At 37.8% G+C, this 20173-nt stretch overlaps 1 protein-coding gene across 2 annotated transcripts in view; it reads left to right on the top strand.

Moving 5' to 3' along the window:
* The window catches only part of gxylt2 (glucoside xylosyltransferase 2), a 36313-nt gene that overhangs the window by 12943 nt on the left and 3197 nt on the right, over window positions 1-20173 (top strand). The window contains exons 2-6 of one of the 2 annotated variants that reach the window (XM_053637031.1): window positions 5662-5857; window positions 11372-11503; window positions 11608-11859; window positions 13371-13494; window positions 19577-19749. In XM_053637031.1, coding sequence (XP_053493006.1) covers window positions 5662-5857; window positions 11372-11503; window positions 11608-11859; window positions 13371-13494; window positions 19577-19749 — 877 coding nt within the window. Of the gene's footprint in view, window positions 1-5661; window positions 5858-11371; window positions 11504-11607; window positions 11860-13370; window positions 13495-18602; window positions 19428-19576; window positions 19750-20173 lie in introns of those variants that run through there. The other variant, XM_053637032.1, reaches the window with a different exon arrangement.

The raw sequence follows: 20173 nt of genomic DNA, 5'->3' as shown, positions 1-20173 counted from the left end.
GTTATCAGAAGCGTTTGGTTGCAGTTATTGCTGCTAAAGGTGGCACAAACAGATTTTAAGTTTAACGGGGCAATTAGTTTTTCACATGGGTGCTAGGCGTTGAATAACTTTTTTTTTTTTTTTCTTTTTTTTTGCTTTAATAAAATAAATAATTTAAAACACTGTACTGTGTCTTTACTCAGGTTACCTTTATTTTATGTTGTATTTCATTTGAAAATCTAAAACTATTTAATATGAGATTTACACAAACACAGAACACATCAGGCACTGTATATCAGGACTTGGAAGCAAGATTAGGCTGTTCATGATTGAATAACGCAAATTATACAGAAACCTGGAGAGGCTATTCAATTTTCCTTCTTTGTCTTGTGCACAATGTGCAGTTTAGTTTAACGTAGTTCGAGGATACTACATCTACGTCAGGAAATCATAAAGCTTGCTACGTGCATGCCAAGTTTGCTATTTTGAAATCATGCACACAATTTATTTAAGTAGGAGTAGTTTTATAAATACGTCGGCAGCAGACCTCCTACAGTTGTGTACAGGTGTGGATATCAGTGACGACATCTCACATCCCCATGCTAACAAAAAGAAAAAGTCTACCCGTAGACATGACTTCATCGCTGAGACTTAAGTTGCACCTAAGCCGCAAGATGCTTGTTCAAATTTGTATGAGGTTACATGCTTCTAAATGTGTGGTCTAATCGTGTTTATATAGGATAAGCCTGATCCTGAGCATGTCTGATCTTTCAGATTTGATACCAAGACAGCAACAGCTTCGAGGACAAATCCGGACAGATCCAGAATCATGTCAAATCAAGTGTAAAGAATGGGCACCTGATGGAATTGTTACCAAGTAATTTTATGTAGTTATCATTAGCTTAAAAAGTTATCAGCCTATAATGCTAGTCAAAGTGGCAAAAAAATAAACCATATTGTATAGAGCAACAGTTTTATAGCAACAAGTTATGAATTGTAATCAGTTGGAGCCCCAAAACTGGCTTGTCCCTGCTGTTTTCCATTCAGCATAACATCTTACAGACCACAGTTTTTTTTTTTTTTCCAAGGGCTGGGCGAAATATCGATATAATACCGATAGTGTGATAAATGATTACATGATACACTTTTCTGAGATATCGTTGGCGTGGTGAAGTATGTTTAAAAAAAAAAAATGTTTTTAATAATTACAAATTAAATGGTACTGAATGGATGCTGTTCATTTGAGGTCATTTTTTAAAAACTTCACCTTCATTGTCTTTGTAGGCATTAAAGAAAAGTATTGTCAAACTCTTCAACTTTTTTTCTGTTTATTTTACTACTGTTCGTTCTCTAAATTATATAACATCATGCGCATCGTGTAAAGTAGAAATGTCCTCAAGCATCACGATATGATATTTTTGTCATTTCGCCGAGCCCTAGTTTTTGCCCTTCAATATCGACCATTTAGAAGAGCACTTTAAAGCTGTTGGTTTAACCCAAGCTAAAAATGGCTGCCATTGTAGACCCCTCCATAGGCCCATTATCAAAGCCCATTTATTTCATGGGTTGAATTATCTAATGTGATTGGTCCGAACATGATAAAATATATATATATATTATAATAGTGGCTCTGACATTAGTAAATTCAAATCACACATTTATATTGATGTAATAAGGGGACAACTGTGTGTGGCTGCTATAACATAGGGCTGACATGCTCATTCTGCAAACCTTGCACAATATTAATTGTAACTATAAACCATTAAAATTTCATTAATACATAAAAAAAAAAAAATTTATTCCTTGGCAAATTGCTGCTGTATAAAAGGAATAAATCACATTGTGGTGTGAGGTTATTTGCCAATACTCATCAGCCTTAGTGCTGATTAGTACACACTGATGTAATTTATTCCTTACATATTATTGTCAGCTCCAGTCCTTTAAGTTTTGTAGAAAATGTGTTTAACTGCTCTGCCTTGAAGTCTGTTGGAGCACTGCCCTAGTTCTTGTAATTTATCTCCCTGTAACAGCACAAGGTGTTTTGTGAGGGGAAACCAGAATCTTCATAGCAGTTCTATTTTGTGCCTAATGTGTGAAGAGTGATTGGGTCTCGGGCATGATGCAAAAAGTTCCCTAAAAGGTCTGCGTTTGACTTTCAAGTATGTCGTCTTCTGGGGTAGTCTTTTCATGTCTACTTTTTTCCTCTTTCTTTAGTCTGAAAGGCTGCAAACTCCACAGGCTGCATGACTTTATTTCTTTTAACTAAATCCTAATAGAAATGGAGCATGGCATCCCCAAGGTCGTCTCTGGTTGCGGTGCAGGAGAGTTTACTAATTCTGATCGATGCAGTGTCTGGTTTCACCAGACATCAGTATTAAATTAAGAAATCCGGAAATATAAAGAATTCACAACATTAAAGTTCATAAATGAAGTTATGTGTAATAAAGCGGAATGACACGGGGAAAAAAGTATTGAACACGCTAATTAATACTTAGTGGAGAAGCCTTTGTTTGTAATGACCGCTTCAAGACACTTCCTGTATGAACAAATTAATCGGCCGCAAATTTAATGTTGTGAATTCTTTATATTTCTTGAGTTAATACTGATGTCTGGTGAAAAGTCCATGTGAATAGCCTCATTGGAAATATATTTACTGAAAAAAATGTTGACACGTCCAATACTTTTCCCCCACTGTATATAATTCATGAAATAAAGCCAAAATCTGACAACGTTTGCCATAAATGCTATTTAAAAGTTTAAACCAATAAGGAGAAACACAGCCTTCTTAACTTGATAAAAGCTTCCGACAGCCTGTGCTACTCCCAAACACTGCATGTTTAGATAAGAGAAAATAGCAAGATAAACAGGCAGCACTTTGCTGAGGACTGCGCTCATAACAAGAGGTTCAAATATTACTTCAGATGTATGGAATTGGTACAGGATTGAAAAGTCAGATGAACAAGTTTATGTGAAATATAATGCTGCATTACATCTAAGCGGTAAATTGCCGGTCGGAATTACATAATTTTCAACTTCGGCATGTTCGACAGATGACATGGGAAACCGGTCGTCCCCATGTTCATATTTTAATAGAAACAATAGGGCTGTGACTGTGGCCGTGGTAGTTTGCCACCACGGTGGTGTCACATCACACAGCACGTTAATGTTTCTGCTTGAGTGGGCACTATGACGAGTACAAAGTGCAACGTTTTGTATACAAATGTAATAATAACAGTTGCAATATTTAATTTGTATTTATAGCCTACCATATACCGGGAGATTTTATGTTAATACACAAATTACGTAATCATAATAAAACCTTATATGGTTTTGTCTGTTAGTTTGGCGCGGGTTTGTTTGAGCGCAGCAAAATCCAGTCAGGTGAATTCTGCTGTTTCACTTCGGGTTCTGAAACTGCGATGGATCTTGTTTGAAACCAAATGTTACATCGACGATCTGGGAATTTTGGATTCGTGCCTAACGAGAGAGGTGAACCAATAAATTTGGATGAAGCCATATGTCTGGTATTTCTATCAAAGTTTTATAGGCTTGTGGTTTACTACACTTGTAAAAGAAATAAAGTATTCATCAGAGAAACGTGCGACTGTGTTTCACTTCATCTCTCTATTATCCACCAATTCGACTTCTCCCCTTGCATGCAATCACAATACTGTATCCCACAGCGCCCTCAGGTGTTTCTCATTGCAACAAGACAATTAAATTAAATTATCTTTCTCCAACAGCTAACTGCATAGTCAACGTTTTAGATTTAACAAATGAACGTCTGTATGTTGATTAATCTTGAGCTAATTTGTCTATATACCGTATAACTCATTTTACAGGTAAGAAGTTTTACTTTGTTTATTTTGTTTGTACTTTGTTCAGGTCCTTCCACAACGTTTCTATTGGATTAAGCTCATGACATTGACTTGGCCATTTCAAATCATTAACTTTATTCTTCTTTAACCATTCTTTGATGGAACGATGTGTGTGCTTAGGGTCTTTGTCTTGCTGCTTGACTCACTTTCTCTTGAGATTCAGATCATGGACAGAATTTGCTGGTATAATTCAGAATTCATTGTTCCATCAATGATAGCCATCCAGGCCCAGATGTAGCAAAACAGGCCCAAACGATGTTACTACCACCACCATGTTTCACAGAAGGGATAAGGTTCTTATGCTAGAATGCAGTGTTTTCCTTTCTCCAAACATAACACTTCTCATTTAAACCAAAAAATATATATTTTGACCTCCTCTATCCACAAAACATTTCTTTCTGACTCGTCCACGTGATCTTTTGCAAATGCAGAAAGGCAGCAGTGTTCTTTTTTTTGGAGATCAGTGGCTTTCTCCTTGCAACCCTGCTATGCACACAATTGTTGTTCAGTGTTCTCCTGATGGTGAACTCATGAACATTAACATTAGCCAATGTGAGAGAGACCTTTAGGTGCTTAGAAGTTACCCTGGGTTCCTTTGTGACCTTGTGGACATGTCTTCCTCTTGGAGTGATCTTTGTTGGTGGACCACTCCTGGGGAGGGTAATGATGGTCTTGAATTTCCTCCATTTGTACACAATCTGTCCGATTGTAGATCGGTGGAGTCCAAACTCTTTAGAGATGGTTTTGTAACCTTTCCCAGTCTGATGAGCATCAACAACTCTTTCTGAGATCCTCAGAAATCTCCTTTGTTTGTGCCATGATACACTTCCACAAACACGTGTTGTGAAGATCAGACTCTGATAGATCCTAGTTCTTTAAATAAAAAAGGCTGCTCGCGCACACCTGATTGTCATCCCTTTGATTTAAAACACCTGACTCTAATTTCACCTTCAAATTAACTGCTAATCCTAGAGGTTCACAGATATCTAATATTGGATAATTTTCCTCGAAAAATAAATAACAGAGTAGGACTGCAACTAACGATTATTTTCATAATCACTTAGTTGGCTGATTATTTGTTTCCCGATTAATCGGATGGGGGCGGGTCAAACTTCCATTACCATTTTTTTCATTTATTTAAAATAAAATCCACAAATTGAGTGTTACAAATATAAACTTCAGACTAAAATTTTTCACAACTGTTTGTCCCGTTATATAAGACTGAAAAGAACCCAATACACACAAACCAGAATAACCAAATTGATTAATTTTACAACATATCATTTGAATATATTTTGATACATTTACAAAAAATAATATTATTTAACATTTTAAAAACTTTCCTACGGACCCCCTGCAATTACACCACTGGTCCGCGGAAACGCTGCACTAGACGGTAGAGTACATAGTGCATAGTGTAAGTGTACAGTACGTCATTTGGGACACGGCTTTAGTATTTACTCTCCGAAGCGTGTTTTCGGAACAGAAGTAACGTAATGAGTAAACGCACCCCGTGCAGACCGACTAATCCATAATGAGATTCGTTGACAACTATTTTCATAATCCATTATTATCGATCTTATCGATTAGTTGTTGCAGCTCTATAACGGAGTATAATTTTTTTTGTCTCATTTGTTTAATTGGGTTCTCGTTGTCTACTTTTAGGATTTGTGTGAAAATGTGATGTTTTAGGTAATATTTATGTAGATGTATAGAACAATCTAAAAGGGTTCACAAACTTTCAAGCACCACTGTATGTTAACAGAGCACTTCAAGTATTTGTAATTTATGTTAACCCCTGCAGGCAGAAGAGTGAGCTTGGGCAGTCTGGGTTAAAGGTCACTCGTGCAGAGGTTGTTATGCACCTTGCTGTGGTTGCTTGTGGAAACCGACTGGAGGAAACACTTACCATGGTTAAATCAGCACTCCTCTTCAGCATCAAGAAGATCAAGTTTCACATCTTTGCAGAGGAGGAGCTGAGAGAACAGTTTGAGAAAGAGGTAAGAGTTCATTTAGAGCTCTCCTAGTCCTTCCTTTCATTATCAAGTAAACCTTGTGGTTTATTTTTCTGACATTTTATTCCATGTTAGTTTGTTCATATTTAGCAATATTTGCTTGATGGTCTATCTCTGAGTTGAATGCTCAAACATTTATCAGGAAAAGCAGGCCTGAGTCATTTCTCTTGTTGAATTTTACCTTTAATTTTACTTCAACTCTTATCAGAGCATCAGGCCCTACATTACCATCCACTGTGATTCACTCTGTTTGAATTTTGCATTATCTACCCACACAAGATCCTTCTTGCATACACCATCCTAGCTTTTTATGACTGTCACTTCCATTGTAGGATTTTCTTTTGCTATGGAACATATAGTGCTTTTTTTTTTTTTTTTTTGTGCAGCTTGGCTCCATAAGGAATTATTATGGATGAATTATTACCCATAATTCCTTATGTTGTCACTCTTTTGGTACTTAATTACCCATACTGAATTCGGTTCACCAAGTCTCAATTCTTTCTACACTATGTGTAAGGGCACTAGGTAAGGCATTCCTCCATCGTGTTACACTAGATTGTCAAAAGTTTGTGGACACCAGAGTATCACGCCCATGTGTGCTTGTTGAACATCCCATTGTAGATTTAGTCCCCTCCCTTTGCTGTTATAATAACCTTCATTCTTCTGGGAAGTCTTTCTATTAGGATTTAGTGTATGGCTGTGGGGATTTGTGATCATTCAAGTCACAAGAGCGTTAGTGAGTTCAGGCACTTATGTCAGGTGAGGAGGCCTGGCAGGCAGTCAGCATTCCAGTTCATCCCAAAGGTAATCAGTGGGGTTGAGGTCAGGGCTCAATGCAGGAAACTCGAGTTCTTTCATTCCAACCTTGGCAAATGATTTCTTCATGAAGCTTGCTTTGCCAGTTGATATGCTGGAACATGTTTGGGCCTCTTAGTTCCAATGAGGAGAAATCTTAACACGCTGGACTCCTGATCGGAAGGTCATGAGTCCAAACCCCAGCACTTCCAAGCTGCCACTGTTGGGCTCTTGAGCAAGGCCCTTAACCCTCAACTGCTCAGATGTATAAATGAGATTAATGTACGTCACTCTGCATAAGGACGTAATGCCATAAATGTAAAGTAATGTTAATAATACATTATACAAAGACATTCTACATGATTGTGCTTCCAACTTTGTTGCAATTGTTTGGCCCACATATGGGTGCGATGATCATGTGTCCAAAGACTTTTGGCCATATAGTGATTGTCCTATGTAGGGTGCAAACAAAGTAAATAGGAAGCCATTTGTCTTAGATTTGCCTTAGCAGAGCAGGGACACACAAACAGAACTAAAAAAAAGTTCATGGCATTGATTGATGAAACACAGTCACACATTGATTGATGGCATAAATCACTTCTCTTCCTAATCGTGTATAGTGTCTCATAAGTTTCTCAAAAGTGCTTTGATTCTGGTAGATTTAAGCGGCAACCTCACATTGTGAAACAGCAATTTAAGGTTTCATATTTATTTTTATTTATTTACCTGCATTAACATTTTTTTCTGGTCACATATTTATATTTCCCCCATCGTCTAAGGCTAATCACAAATAGCTTCCTGTTCACTTTGCTTGCACCCTGTAGCATGATTGAGCTGAATACCCTACCTAGTGCCCTCATGCATAGAGTAGAAAGATTCAAGATTCATCCACAGCTGCACATCTCATTGTGGTTTTGGCTATTTTTTTTTTTTTTTTTTTTTTTTTTTAACAACATTGTCTGGTAAGGTTTACTCTTAAACGTTCCTGTATGTTCATTATAGTATTAGCACATTGGCTGCATTTGAGTGAGTGGAGAGCCAAGGTTGCTGTGTCTCGTGCTTGATAGTTCACGTCACATTTAATATGAAGTTTCTAGGTTTAGGTTCATTTAAAATTATTATTACGAATTTCAAGTCAAGCCCCTGCTGCTAAACCTCCAGAGAAACTCTTCTTCCTTTCATGCGTAGAGTTACTATATGTAATAGGAAAGCAACACACACTGTACCCTATTACTCTAATCCTGAGTTTGGATCTGTTGCCAAGCCGTGGTAATATGCGCTGTTCAGTGGAGAAGATTGGTCATGTGTCCAAACGGTATGTTACACATGGCAAGGGAACTTCTACAGCCCCCGGTGTGTTAATGTATTCAAGTCAGACAGACACAGACATCCCAGCATGTCCTCAGCACCGCTTCAGTAGGGCCATTCAGAAGGGTCGCGATGGTAATGAGTGGAAAAAGCCTTCACATCATTTGTGCTTTGATCCCTCACCCATATCAGTGACACAATCGTTGGCTTTTAGCATTGTGAGCGTTCCCTCTGGAACAAACTCTTTCACAGTAATGTGGACTCGGCGTGCAACAGAGCAGAAAATGATTAAGTCCACATGCAGAACAGGCAGCATTTGGAGAGTTCTAGGCCCTGGATATAGAAAGCAGACCCTGAGAAGGGAGCAGGATGCAAGCAGCAGGAAGTTGTAAAAGAGGTTGAAGGAAGAAGTTAATTAAAGGCATTACATGAGAGCAATGAATGCTGTCTGTAATAGTTTTCAGTGCAGAGATAATTGGAAGATTACAACAACCTGTGGCGTGCTTAATTCATGTCTCTGCAGCTCTTAGTATATGATTCTTGAGTTGAGTTGAACAAGTATATCAAATCAAACGCTCACCTGCGACGACTTTTTTTTTTTTGTTTCAGTTAAAACAGCCAAAATACAGTGGTGCTTGAAAGTTTGTGAACCCTTTAGAATTTTTTTTTTTATAGATCTGCATAAAACAGCACATTTTCACACAAGTCCTGAAGGTAAATAAAGAGAACCCAATTAAATAAATGAGACAAAAATATTATAATTTTCAGGTCATTTGTTTATTGAGGACTTATTGGATCATTTATCCAATATTACATATGTGTAAGTGGTAAAAGTTTGTGAACTTTTCGCTTTCAGTATCAGAACAGTTTCGACTCTGGGATGTTGGTGGGTTTCCTCACATGAACGGCTTGCTTCAGGTCCTTCCACAACATTTCTGTTGGATTAAGGTCAGGGATAGGGTTCACAAACTTTCAGGCACCACTGTAATTGGTCATTCTTCATGGATTGTCCGAAACAATAACACGTAAATATTTAGTTTACTAATAAATTATTTGCTATGAATTAGTTAATTTCAGTGAACTGTCCTCATAACCTACATGTGCACTTAATGGCCAAAAGTTTGTGGACACTTAACGATCACACCCGTATGTGCTTTTTGAACATCCCATTCCAGATTTAGTCCACTTTTGCTGTTGTAATAACCTTCAGTCTTCTGGAAAGGCTTTCCACTAGGTTTTGGAGCATGGCTGTGGGGATTTGCGACAAGAACATCAGGGTAGAGTTCAGGTTGTGACGTCAGGCAAGGAGGTCTGGTGCACAATCCGCGTTCCAGTTCATCCAAAAGGCATTCCTTAAGGTTGAGGTCAGGGCTCTGTGTAGGACACTCGAGTTCTACCACTCCAACTTTGGCAAATAATGTCTTAATGGAGCTCATTTTGTCCAAAGTATACTAGTCATTCTGGAACATGTTTGGGCCTCTTAGTTCCAGTGAAGGGAAATTGTAATGCTATAGCATAAAATACATTCTAGACCAGTGTTTCCCAACTGGAGTGCCGTCTGATGAGAGCAGGGGTGCCGTGAAAAAATCCTTCAAACATTTCTAAAATGCTAAATTGTGTATAAAACATTTAATGATAAATATCTGATGTCTGAAATAATAACTCAGACAGAAATAATAAGACCGACATGCATAATAATAATAATAATAATAATAATAATAATAATAATAATAATAATAAATTAACTATTTTTTAAAAAAAATTATTCCCTCCCCCTCGACTCCCCGTGTGTTTTATTCTAATAATTAGCGTGTGACGATGCATGTGTAGTGCAAATGAATTTGGACAGACTTCTTAAAAGAAAAGTTCCAGATGCTTCTGGACCATCAACTTCATCCTCATGCAACTAACGCTGTCTCACATTAGTGTTTGTGTAGGGTGCCACAAATATTTGAACATTTTCAAAGGGTGCCGTGACTGAAAAAAGGTTGGGAAACTCTGTTCTAGACAAATGTGTGCTTCTAGCTTTGTGGCAGCAGTTTGGGTAAGAACCACATATGGGTGTGATTAGTCCGGTGTCCACATATTTTTGGCCACATTGTGTATTTTGTCTGTCTAATTCGTTTTAATAATGCCAGCTTTCTATCGTAATTAGTATAGCACCATGACGTATGACGTCATATTTGACCTTATTACCGATTTGAGCAGTATTTGATGACTTGTATGACTCATACAGAGGTTCTCAGAATAAAAATGTCTGTTCCTTGTTAATATTATGGGTATTCGGTAGAGATAAACAATGATCACCTGGATTAACAATCACAATCAGTAAAGCCTAGTTCACCAAATCTGCAGGACTCTCAGGAATTTGATTCTGGTAAATAAATAAATAAATAAATAATAGTAATGCCTTTAAGCCACATATGTTCATTGACATAATCCAGCATATTTCATGACATACCTTTAAACAAATCAGTGCAATCTAACAAATACCTAAACCAAGCCAAAATAAGTGTGAGTGGAGGATTAGAAGTGAAACATTATGGATTTTTTCCTACTTTGTAGTGAAGATTATGCATGTTTTTGTTCTCTCAGAGGTACAAGATGTGTGTGTGTGTGTGTGTGTGTGTGTGTGTGTGTGTGTGTGTGTCATGTTGCTGTGGCTGAATTGTATGATATGGGGAATTTAGTCAACAGAACTCGCATTTATTTCAATTCTGTTGTAAGAACAAACGGTGAACAGTTTAAATGCCGTGAGTGAAACAACTAAAGAAACCAGTGTGTATGAGGATTGTGAGAAAAGTAGTTAAACACATTATCAAAGAATTATAATTTGTGTCTTTATCCTATTAAGTACATATTGAATTATCTGCAAATGAAATTTCAAAATGAAAGTTCATAGTAGTTGCTTCTAAACCGATAATGTGTCATTGTGTTTCATTGAAAAGAGTGGAGTCTTGATTCCTGACTAAAATAAAAAATTGTGACAATACATGTGCTTGATATTCATGCATGCAGAAGAGAAACACAGGAAATCCTGTAGTTTTTAGAATAATATGTAGTGGAAAACGTCAAAATCTGATCATGTTTTCGCCATGGTGTTCTTGGTTACTTGGTCAGGTGTTTTTAGAGCTGGGAGAGCAAAGCTCAGTCTTAAATTTCCCGAGAACTGGTTTTGGAATCACATGGTATAGCATGTGGCCTGCTGCATAGTGTGAATATCAGCATATCTCACACAAGTACTCATGCTACACATGATATGTTTAGTCCAGTAGTGGGGAAATATGGATCTTAAGTATGTCCTCAAGAATGTTAGCAGAATTGTATGATTGTTTCAGGTGACTTGTTGAGCAGAGACAATCGACCTCCTCTGACCACCTCCATTTTCTTTCTCAGCTGAGCCACTGGCTACAGTCGCTCTCCTCCAAGCTCCAGTACACTCTTTACCCAATTACTTTTTCCGTGGGGAACGCTGAAGAATGGAAGAAGCTCTTCAAACCATGTGCTGCCCAGAGACTCTTCCTTCCTGTAAGGGCGTGCCTTTTTATGTTTTCCTTAGCCATTTAAAAATAATAATAATAATAATACTATATTTGAAAAGAATTTAATAACCTAACATTTTCAAACCTCAGGTCATTCTGAAAGACGTCGACTCGTTGCTGTATGTGGACACAGATGTCCTATTTCTCCGGCCAATGGACGACATCTGGAAATTCCTGAAAGCCTTCAACAGCACTCAGTTGGCAGCCATGGCCCCTGAGCATGAGATCCCCAAAATCGGCTGGTATAGTCGTTTTGCAAGGCACCCGTTCTACGGCGTTACAGGAGTCAACTCCGGGGTCATGCTGATGAACCTCACGCGCATTCGCAGCACTCTGTTTAAGGTGAGAAGTAATGTGGTTTCCCAAGTGATTCTCAGTATTGCTCTTAAGATAAACAAATTATTTAATTTGCTGTTGGACGATCTGTTTGTTTACATAGTCTTATTTGAGCTTTGAATAGACGTGTGAAATAAATTCATGTGTCTAGGCTATGTTGTTGGAAGTGTTATAAGCTGAACTTTGAAATGGGAGTGCATGTAATAAAGCATTCAAAGCTGAGAATTTATTTATTTATTTATTTATTTATTTAGGGACTGAACTTGTGCTTAATTATCCTTGCATACAAAAAGACAAAAGACACCCCTGCTAATTCCCCATTTGCTTTCATGTACTGCACCTCCACCATTAAGAAGATTTTGGTATTTTTCTTTCATTTCTTAATTCCACAAGACTGATGTTTTATTATACGCTACCACAGGCATAACCACCACTTTAGAGGCCTGAACTACTGATGACCTCTCATTTCTTAAGATGAAATGTTACATGATCATTATGTTTATCTCTCTGTTCCCTGAACTTTACAACCCTCTTTAGATGAGTAGCATGTCAGAGACAAGATAAATGTAATGTATTAAAACTTACCATCGAATTGTTTATTTTTTTTATTATTTTTTTTTTTTAAACCTCCTCGCCATAACTTACATTAATCTAATTTATGTGCCCCTTTGGAATGCTGACGGGGACCAAGTTTCTAAGATCAAAGACGGGCAAATATCTCTGGTAGACGGAGGAAGTATTTTGCTGGTAAATGTGCAGAATGAGGCAATATCCCAGAGATCCCACAGCTCCGTACCCATGTGTGTGTGGTTTTTAAAATGCATGAGCTCTTCAAAATTCCAAAAGCATTGTTCTGTTCCTTTTTAGGGAGTGTTGGAAAATGAAAGTTGAATTTTAAATAACGTTTGAAAGGAATTGCTGGTCAATCACACGCTCATATATTGAATGAATATGGGGGGGGGGGACACGCTCAAGGATGTATGTATCTGTAAAGTAGACTCTATTGGCTCCTGACTGTGGGTCCTTCAGGAAGTAAGACACATTATTTAGTCACTGTAATTGTTGAATGCTTATTCAGACAAGAGCTCTATTGCCCTCAGCCTGGGGTTAAGTATCTTTTTTTTTTGTTTGTTTGTTTTTTTTTAATGAATGTGGTTGGAGGTGGTGGCATTTTATTATTTATTTTTTTTTTTTAACATGTTGCACATATCCAATGTAGGTTTTTTTCTTTGACACCTTGCTGGGGCCTTAGTCCTTACTTGAAGTTCTCATGAACCCCTTCATACTGCATCACTCAGAGACTTTAATAGCAACTGCTAATGAAATTGTGCAGAAATGAATGTGAATGTGTGTGCTTTGATATTAGCATCCTTCTGAAATCCAGTCAAATTTGACCTTTTAAACCCGAGCAAGTCAATGGGAACCGTGAATGAAAATATTCTGTATTGACAGATGTCTGAAAGTAATCTACTAGACTCAGTGTTGAAGACAATAACCTGCCACTCTCGATATTACAGAACAGCATGATCGCTAGTGGACTGTCATGGGAGGACTTGCTTCATCCACTTTACCAGAAATACAAGAATCACATCACATGGGGAGACCAGGACCTCCTCAACATTATTTTCCACTACAATCCAGGTAAATGTTTTTTGACGTGTTAATTAATTTAATGTTTATTTTTGTAGACTAGTGTCACATATGAAGTGTAACATATTGGGTAGCTGTCTTTATTATTATTATTCAGGGGCCAAGCTGCTTCTTCTTTGTCTTCTTCTTCGTCGTCTTCTTCTTCGTCTTCTTCTTCCCCATAGAACTATCTGGTAAAAATTTGTGACATTTGGCACATTGATTGGGGAGGGTCTAAAGAACATTCTGACCAAATGTGGTTCAGTTTGGGCCTAATTTGGAAGCACGTTTATAATCATAACTTTTGAAGCCAGGCATCCCAATTTCCGCCTAATTAACCATCTTGGATTTAGTCAAAAACTGTCTTTTCGCTATGCTAGGTTTTATCCAATCATCACTAAATTTAGCACATGTCATCTTCAGAGTAAGTTATGAAAAGAATTTTGAATATTCCAAACGGTTTGCCTGTAATGGTCCAAAAGAATGACAGCGAAGCCTCCAAGCAGGATGTAAGGCTGTATCTCTGCAATGACTTTGCATATTGACACAAAACTTGGTAGCCATTCTCAGGACCATGTCCTGAGGCTATGCAACAAATTTTGCGGCAGTGCCACGTACTAGTCAAAAGTTACAATAACATGCCAAAAATGCTTACATCTAACTGCCATCCGTTTTGGATGTCCTACCTCTCCGTTTCGGACGTCCTACCTCGGGATGGAGCTCTCATCTACTCCAATTCCAGATCGCTGGGACTACGGCTGCTTCTAAGGCCAAACAGACTGCATATAAATCCATAATGAACTTTCTCACACTATCTGTTGTTACCCAGATGAGGATGGGTTCCCTTCTGAGTCTGGTTCCTCTCAGGGTTTCTTCCTCTTAACATCTTAGGGAGTTTTTCCTTGCCACCGTCGCCACTCAGTGGCTTGCTCAGTTGGGATAAATCCGCACCTTTAATATCTGTATACCGTGTTGATATTTCTGTAAAGCTGCTTTGAGACAATGTCTATTGTAAAAAGCGCTATACAAATCAAATTGAATTGAAAATTGAATTTTTTCTAGTCCTCCTCCAAATTTTGTCCAATCTTCCCCAGATTTGTCCAGAGAATTCCAGCACTGTCCGTGGTCATAACATACACATCATGAGTGAAACTACAAATCACTCTTGAATCCTTTGCCTAATGTTATGGCTCTGCTTTCATATGAATGCTTAGGCAAAAATTGTAGCATGTCTGTCAATCTGTGGCTCACCAAGTCTAGTTATTATTATTATTATTATTATTATTATTATTTAAAGCTCCCATCTTTTATAGACCAGTGATGTAAACCAAACACAGATGGTTGCCTCGTCCTCTTCGTCCTTTGTCAGAAAATCAATACAATTGCCAGAGTTTAGCAACAGACATGTTTTCCTTCCCCCCCCAGATAGAGCCTTTTTAAAAAGCTCCTCTCCAGTTTGTTCAGGACTCTGTGTGTGAGTAGGTAAACACTTGACTACTCTGGAGTGACTGTGACAAACTCCGAGCAAGATGTGGGGATTAAGTACTCATGGCAGTAAGGGAGACATGGCACAGCTTGTGTTTGTCTGTCAGCGAGATGGAGCATGGCCAAAAATAGCAGTGCAGAAAACAGTCATTTAGACGTGTGAAAAGAATGTGTGAAACAAGCTTGTTAAACTCCGGGAGGCCAGACTTCAATGCTGGCAAAATAAAAACTATTATATACACTGTATTGTGTATTTTTGCCATTTCTCTTTCTGGCTGCTTTATTTGTTAATAAATCCCTTAATACATTGTATTTTGTTAAGAAATTGAAATGTTCATATGCTTATGCATGTATCTTTTTACTACTGTAGGAGTGTGCTAATGGCTGGATAAAGATTGTATTTTGAAAAGCTATTTTGTGGATCACATACAGTCATGGGGAAAAAGAAAGTACGTTCTCCTTCAGTTCTGGGTTTTTACTTGTCATGGCCTAAATAATAATTTTGTGGTCCTAACAAACCTCCTGAAAACAAAAAAACAACTTCAGGTGTCAGCAAAAAATAAAAACTCCACCACTATGCTTAAGAGTTGGTATGGGGTATTTTCACCAAACATGGTGCTGTGCACAATGACCAAATATTTCCACCTTGGTCTCATCAGACCAAAGGATATCGTTCCAGAACTTTTGTGGTTTGTTTTTTTGCAAACTTGCAAACTTAAGTCATGCTCCATATTCTTTCTGGAGAGAAGGAGCTTTTCCCAAGCCACCCTGCCATGTAAGCCATAGCGGTTCAATCTTTTTCCAATTGTGCTGATTATTTGATTATTGGATCACTTGATGTAGCTCTTGGCATTTCTTTATATCTCTGAGCATTAAACCATCTGACCGTGGCCTCTATATGCTGAGACACCCACTTCTGGGAACTCTCTTGAAGGCTCTCGGTTTGTAAAGAATCCTTCTCACTGTAGAATGGTGTTTCAAATTGTTTGGAGATGGCCTCATAACCCTTCCCAGATTGATGTGTGGCAACAAATGCTTTTTGGAGGTCATGTCTGATGTTCTTTCTTCTCTGCATGATGTAGATACACACCTGAGTGTGCCAGACCACCACACTACTAATCTTGTGCATTTCATTACTAACAACTGGTTGCTAATTTCTCTTTTAATGATTGTAGAAATAGGAAGGGTGTACTTATTTTTTTTTTCCTATCTGGTTTTTCAATGTCGGTTTACTTTTTGGCGGGAACAAATACTACTTATTGAAATCAGTTGTGGTTTTTTGTTGGTGGTGGTGTTACTGTTGTTACCTGGGGTTATTTGTTTGTTTATAGAAGTCGGTGAGGAGCACGCACGCAATTGTTATTTAAGCCCTGATGAATAAAAACACAGAATTGAAGGGGGTGTGTACTTTCTTTTTTTTCCATGACTGTCCTGTGGAGGCTGTATCAGTGCATTCGTGGTCTGAACAATAGCAATACATATTAGGCTTTGAACAACAATACAGTATCAGTCAGTTCACCAGGTGCAGCTTCATATGCACTTCGTTTGCACAGCTGAAGAAGGATGTCTGTCCAAAGCATCATATTTCTAAATAAACTTTGTTCTTGTTTTCACTTGGTTGTTTCATGCAATTAAGTATCAGGATCACTACATAGCCATATGGGGATTAGTACATCTAATGCAGGTTAAAATGCACCCCCGGATAATAATTAAAAACTAATTGTTCAAACTACATCCAGAGTTTTGAGGTGCATTCTAGTCACGTTATGTAAGTATAAATTAGGAGTCCTTAATCTTATCTGTAACAAGCCAGTGTGGTTGCAGGCTTTAACTCCAAATAGGAGCCACAGCTAATACTCATTTGAAGAACAAGTACAACAAGTGAAGCAGATGGGATGTAACCTGCAGCCACATCAGCTCATTGCAGATAATATTGTAGACGCCCGGTGGAAATACATTTCCCACATGCGACGAGCAGAACTCACCTTACATGTTACTTTCTTAATGTACATCCACTGTGATTGCTCTAATTTTGCCCCTTTTAAGGGATTTAAAAATGTCCAACAAAATTGGAGCTTTTGCATAAAAACAGGTGGTGAAGTAGTATGAGCTGATTTGTGAATTCTGGGTTCAGTTTGGCTAAGCAGAGACCCATTTGACTAATCTAATCAGGATACAATCCAGCTGCCAAATGCATGAAACGATCAGGTGTACTGTAAATTGGTTTTGTGTGTGTGCATTCATGACTAACACATGGGTAGGACTGGGCAATATGATGATGATACAGTGTAAAAGTCTTAGGCATCCTTTGTTTGTTTGTATTTTTTTTTTAACTACAAACTTTATTTGTAGATTTAAATTTTCTGACTTTTACATTATCGAGTCTGTACAAAAACATTTTAGATTTCCAAACATTAGTTTTCCAACAAAATTAAATGTTACAGAAAAATGTTTGCATGTCATTTAAAGAAAGAAGCATATTACGTAAGAGACGCTTTTCAGATTAAAAAAACATACTGAAGATTGCTGGTTTTGGTGCAAAAATAAGAAGCACGTGCGACAGTCAAAGTCTCCAGAAGAACCGTGGCCATTTCTGCAAAGATGCTCGATATAACTTACAGCTCATTACCTTATAAAACTACACTAAGTCTACCTGTGACTACTGTTTTTTTTTTGGGTTTTTTAAACCAAAGAGTCGTCAGACCAAATATTGGCTTTTTAATTTATTACTGTGTAATATTTATTTTTAATGTAGAAACATTTAATTTCATTATTTTTGAAGGCATCTTTGCTCTACAGCATTTCTTTTCACAGTACTGTATTACTGTGAGGAATTTTGTCTTGTATCAAAGCACTGTTAAATTCTTGAATCTGATTGGTCAAAAGTTTTGTTTAATTTTCTCGAGTGCCGCAGCTCTGACAGTAATTACAGCTGCAAGATAAATGACATGTTTATAATGTGCTCATTCTAATACATTTTTCTTTTAAATTTTGACTGTAGTAACAGCGATCTCATAAGGAATCTGTTTAATGCTGCATATAATCTACGTCTAATAGTAAGCAGGTTTAAAGATGTGTTCTTTAACAACCGAAAACCTTATCATTGTTGATGAGCTGAAGTTTTCTATAAGGAGACGTTTTAAATAACATTTTATGGAAAGAGTCTTCAGCATCAGTGTTTTTGTATTAGTTGTTCAAGTTTGCATAAAAAAAAATAAAAAATGCAGTTTGCTAACTAATCAATTTAGAGATTGACATATGTTGCATTTTCTGGTTCTCAGTAACAAGCTGCTTTTTTTTTCTTTTTTTTTCTGTCTTACTTCAAGAAAAAGTGATTGAACAACAGCTTGTGGCTGCTATAACACAAGTAATGACAAAAACTAACTTTGTGGAACTAACTCTGGACATTCCACAACATTTCAAAAATAACTACATGGATAAAGAATTTGTATTTGAATTACTTTGTAATTTGAAAAAAAAATTACTTTGTAAACTAAATTACTTAGTAAAAAATTACTTTGAATTACCTGTAGTATATGAGGAATAAAACACTCCATGTCATGTCATGATTGGTCAGAATGCAAAAGGCTGCAATGAACATCCATCCATCCTGTATACCGCTTACTCCTTTTCAGGGTCACGGGGAACCTGGAGCCTATCCCAGGCAGCATCGGGCACAAGGCGGGGTACACCGTGGACAGGGTGCCAGTCCATCACAGGGCACAATCACATACACACTCACACACCCATTCATACACTACGGACACTTTGGACACGCCAATCAGCCTACCATGCATGTCTTTGGACTGGGGGAAGAAACCGGAGTACCCAGAGGAAACCCCCGCAGCACGGGGAGAACATGCAAACTCCGCACACACAGGGCCACGGTGGGAATCGAACCCCGGACCCTGGAGGTGTGAGGCGAACGTGCTAACCACTAAACCACCGCGCGCCCGGCTGCAATGAACAATCGCGCAATATTAATGTGCTCATTTTAATGCATTATTATTTCTATAGTAACAGCTCCTATGCGGGGACTTGTGTGGCGGATGCTCCACGCAATCTGAGACTTAATAATAAACGGATTTAAAAACGGGTGATTTAAAAAGTAATTCTAATAATCGTTGATGGGATGAAATCTTTGGCTAGGAGACATTTATCTAACGTTTATGGCAGTCTCAGTTGTAAGCAGTCTCGTCTCTGTAATACGTTCCATTTCCTGTGTAAAATGACAGGATGTACAACCGTCCAGTGTGTAATTATTTTTGTATAACAGTCTGTTGTGTTATTCCTTACATAGTACATACATAATACGCTTTTTTTCTGAGAGTATTGCTGATATTGTCTGTTTGATTATTTTTAGAACACTGACTGAATGCATCATCACAGTGAATATTAAATGTTTTTTTCTTGTTATATTATTTATTGATATAGTTGCATTAAATAGAAGTACCATTGAAGTCATTGTTTTTTCATAGGAATAATGTCAGTAAGGTAAGGTTTTGTGTGAATGCAGGGCTTTTTTTCCTGTGTGTGTGTGTGTGTGTGTGTGTGTGTGTGTGTGTGTGTGTGTGTGTGTGTAAAATATAGTATATGTGTGCCTCTACAGAATGCCTGTATACATTTCCATGCCAGTGGAACTACAGGCCTGATCACTGCATGTATGGCAGCAACTGCAAGGGGGCCGAGGAGGAGGGTGTGTCTATTCTCCATGGCAACCGTGGCGTTTACCATGATGACAAGCAGCCAGCTTTTAAAGTGGTGTATGATTCTATACGTGATGTGAGTCATCTCTTTACATGTGCTTATATATATATATATATATATATATATAAAAGAAGTATATGGGTGTCCTCTAACATGGTTCATAGCCATAAAGGTCTATTTCCTGAGCAGTAGTTCACCTTATAGTTTTTTTTTTCCCATGTGCCAGTGCAATTTAAACTAATTGAGATCCTGATGAGCTTGATCATTATTTGATCAGCTCGATCAGGTGTGAAGTGAGGAAAATGTCAACCAATCATGTGATAGCAGCATAAAATCATGCATATTCAGGTCAAGAGCTTCAGTTAATGTTTACCTCAAACATCAGAATGTGAAATCAGTGACTTTGTTCACCTGGTCTTTTTCCAATCTTAAGCTGTCCAGTTTGGGTGAGCTTGTGCCCACTGTAGCCTTAGATACCTGTTCCTGTCTGACAGGAGTG

The sequence above is a fragment of the Ictalurus furcatus genome, chromosome 11 (genome assembly GCF_023375685.1).
Source record: "Ictalurus furcatus strain D&B chromosome 11, Billie_1.0, whole genome shotgun sequence".
NCBI classification, from domain to species: Eukaryota; Metazoa; Chordata; class Actinopteri; order Siluriformes; family Ictaluridae; genus Ictalurus; species Ictalurus furcatus.
The sequence above is the reverse complement of the archived record's forward strand: the minus strand, read 5'-3'. Positions and strand labels throughout refer to the sequence as shown.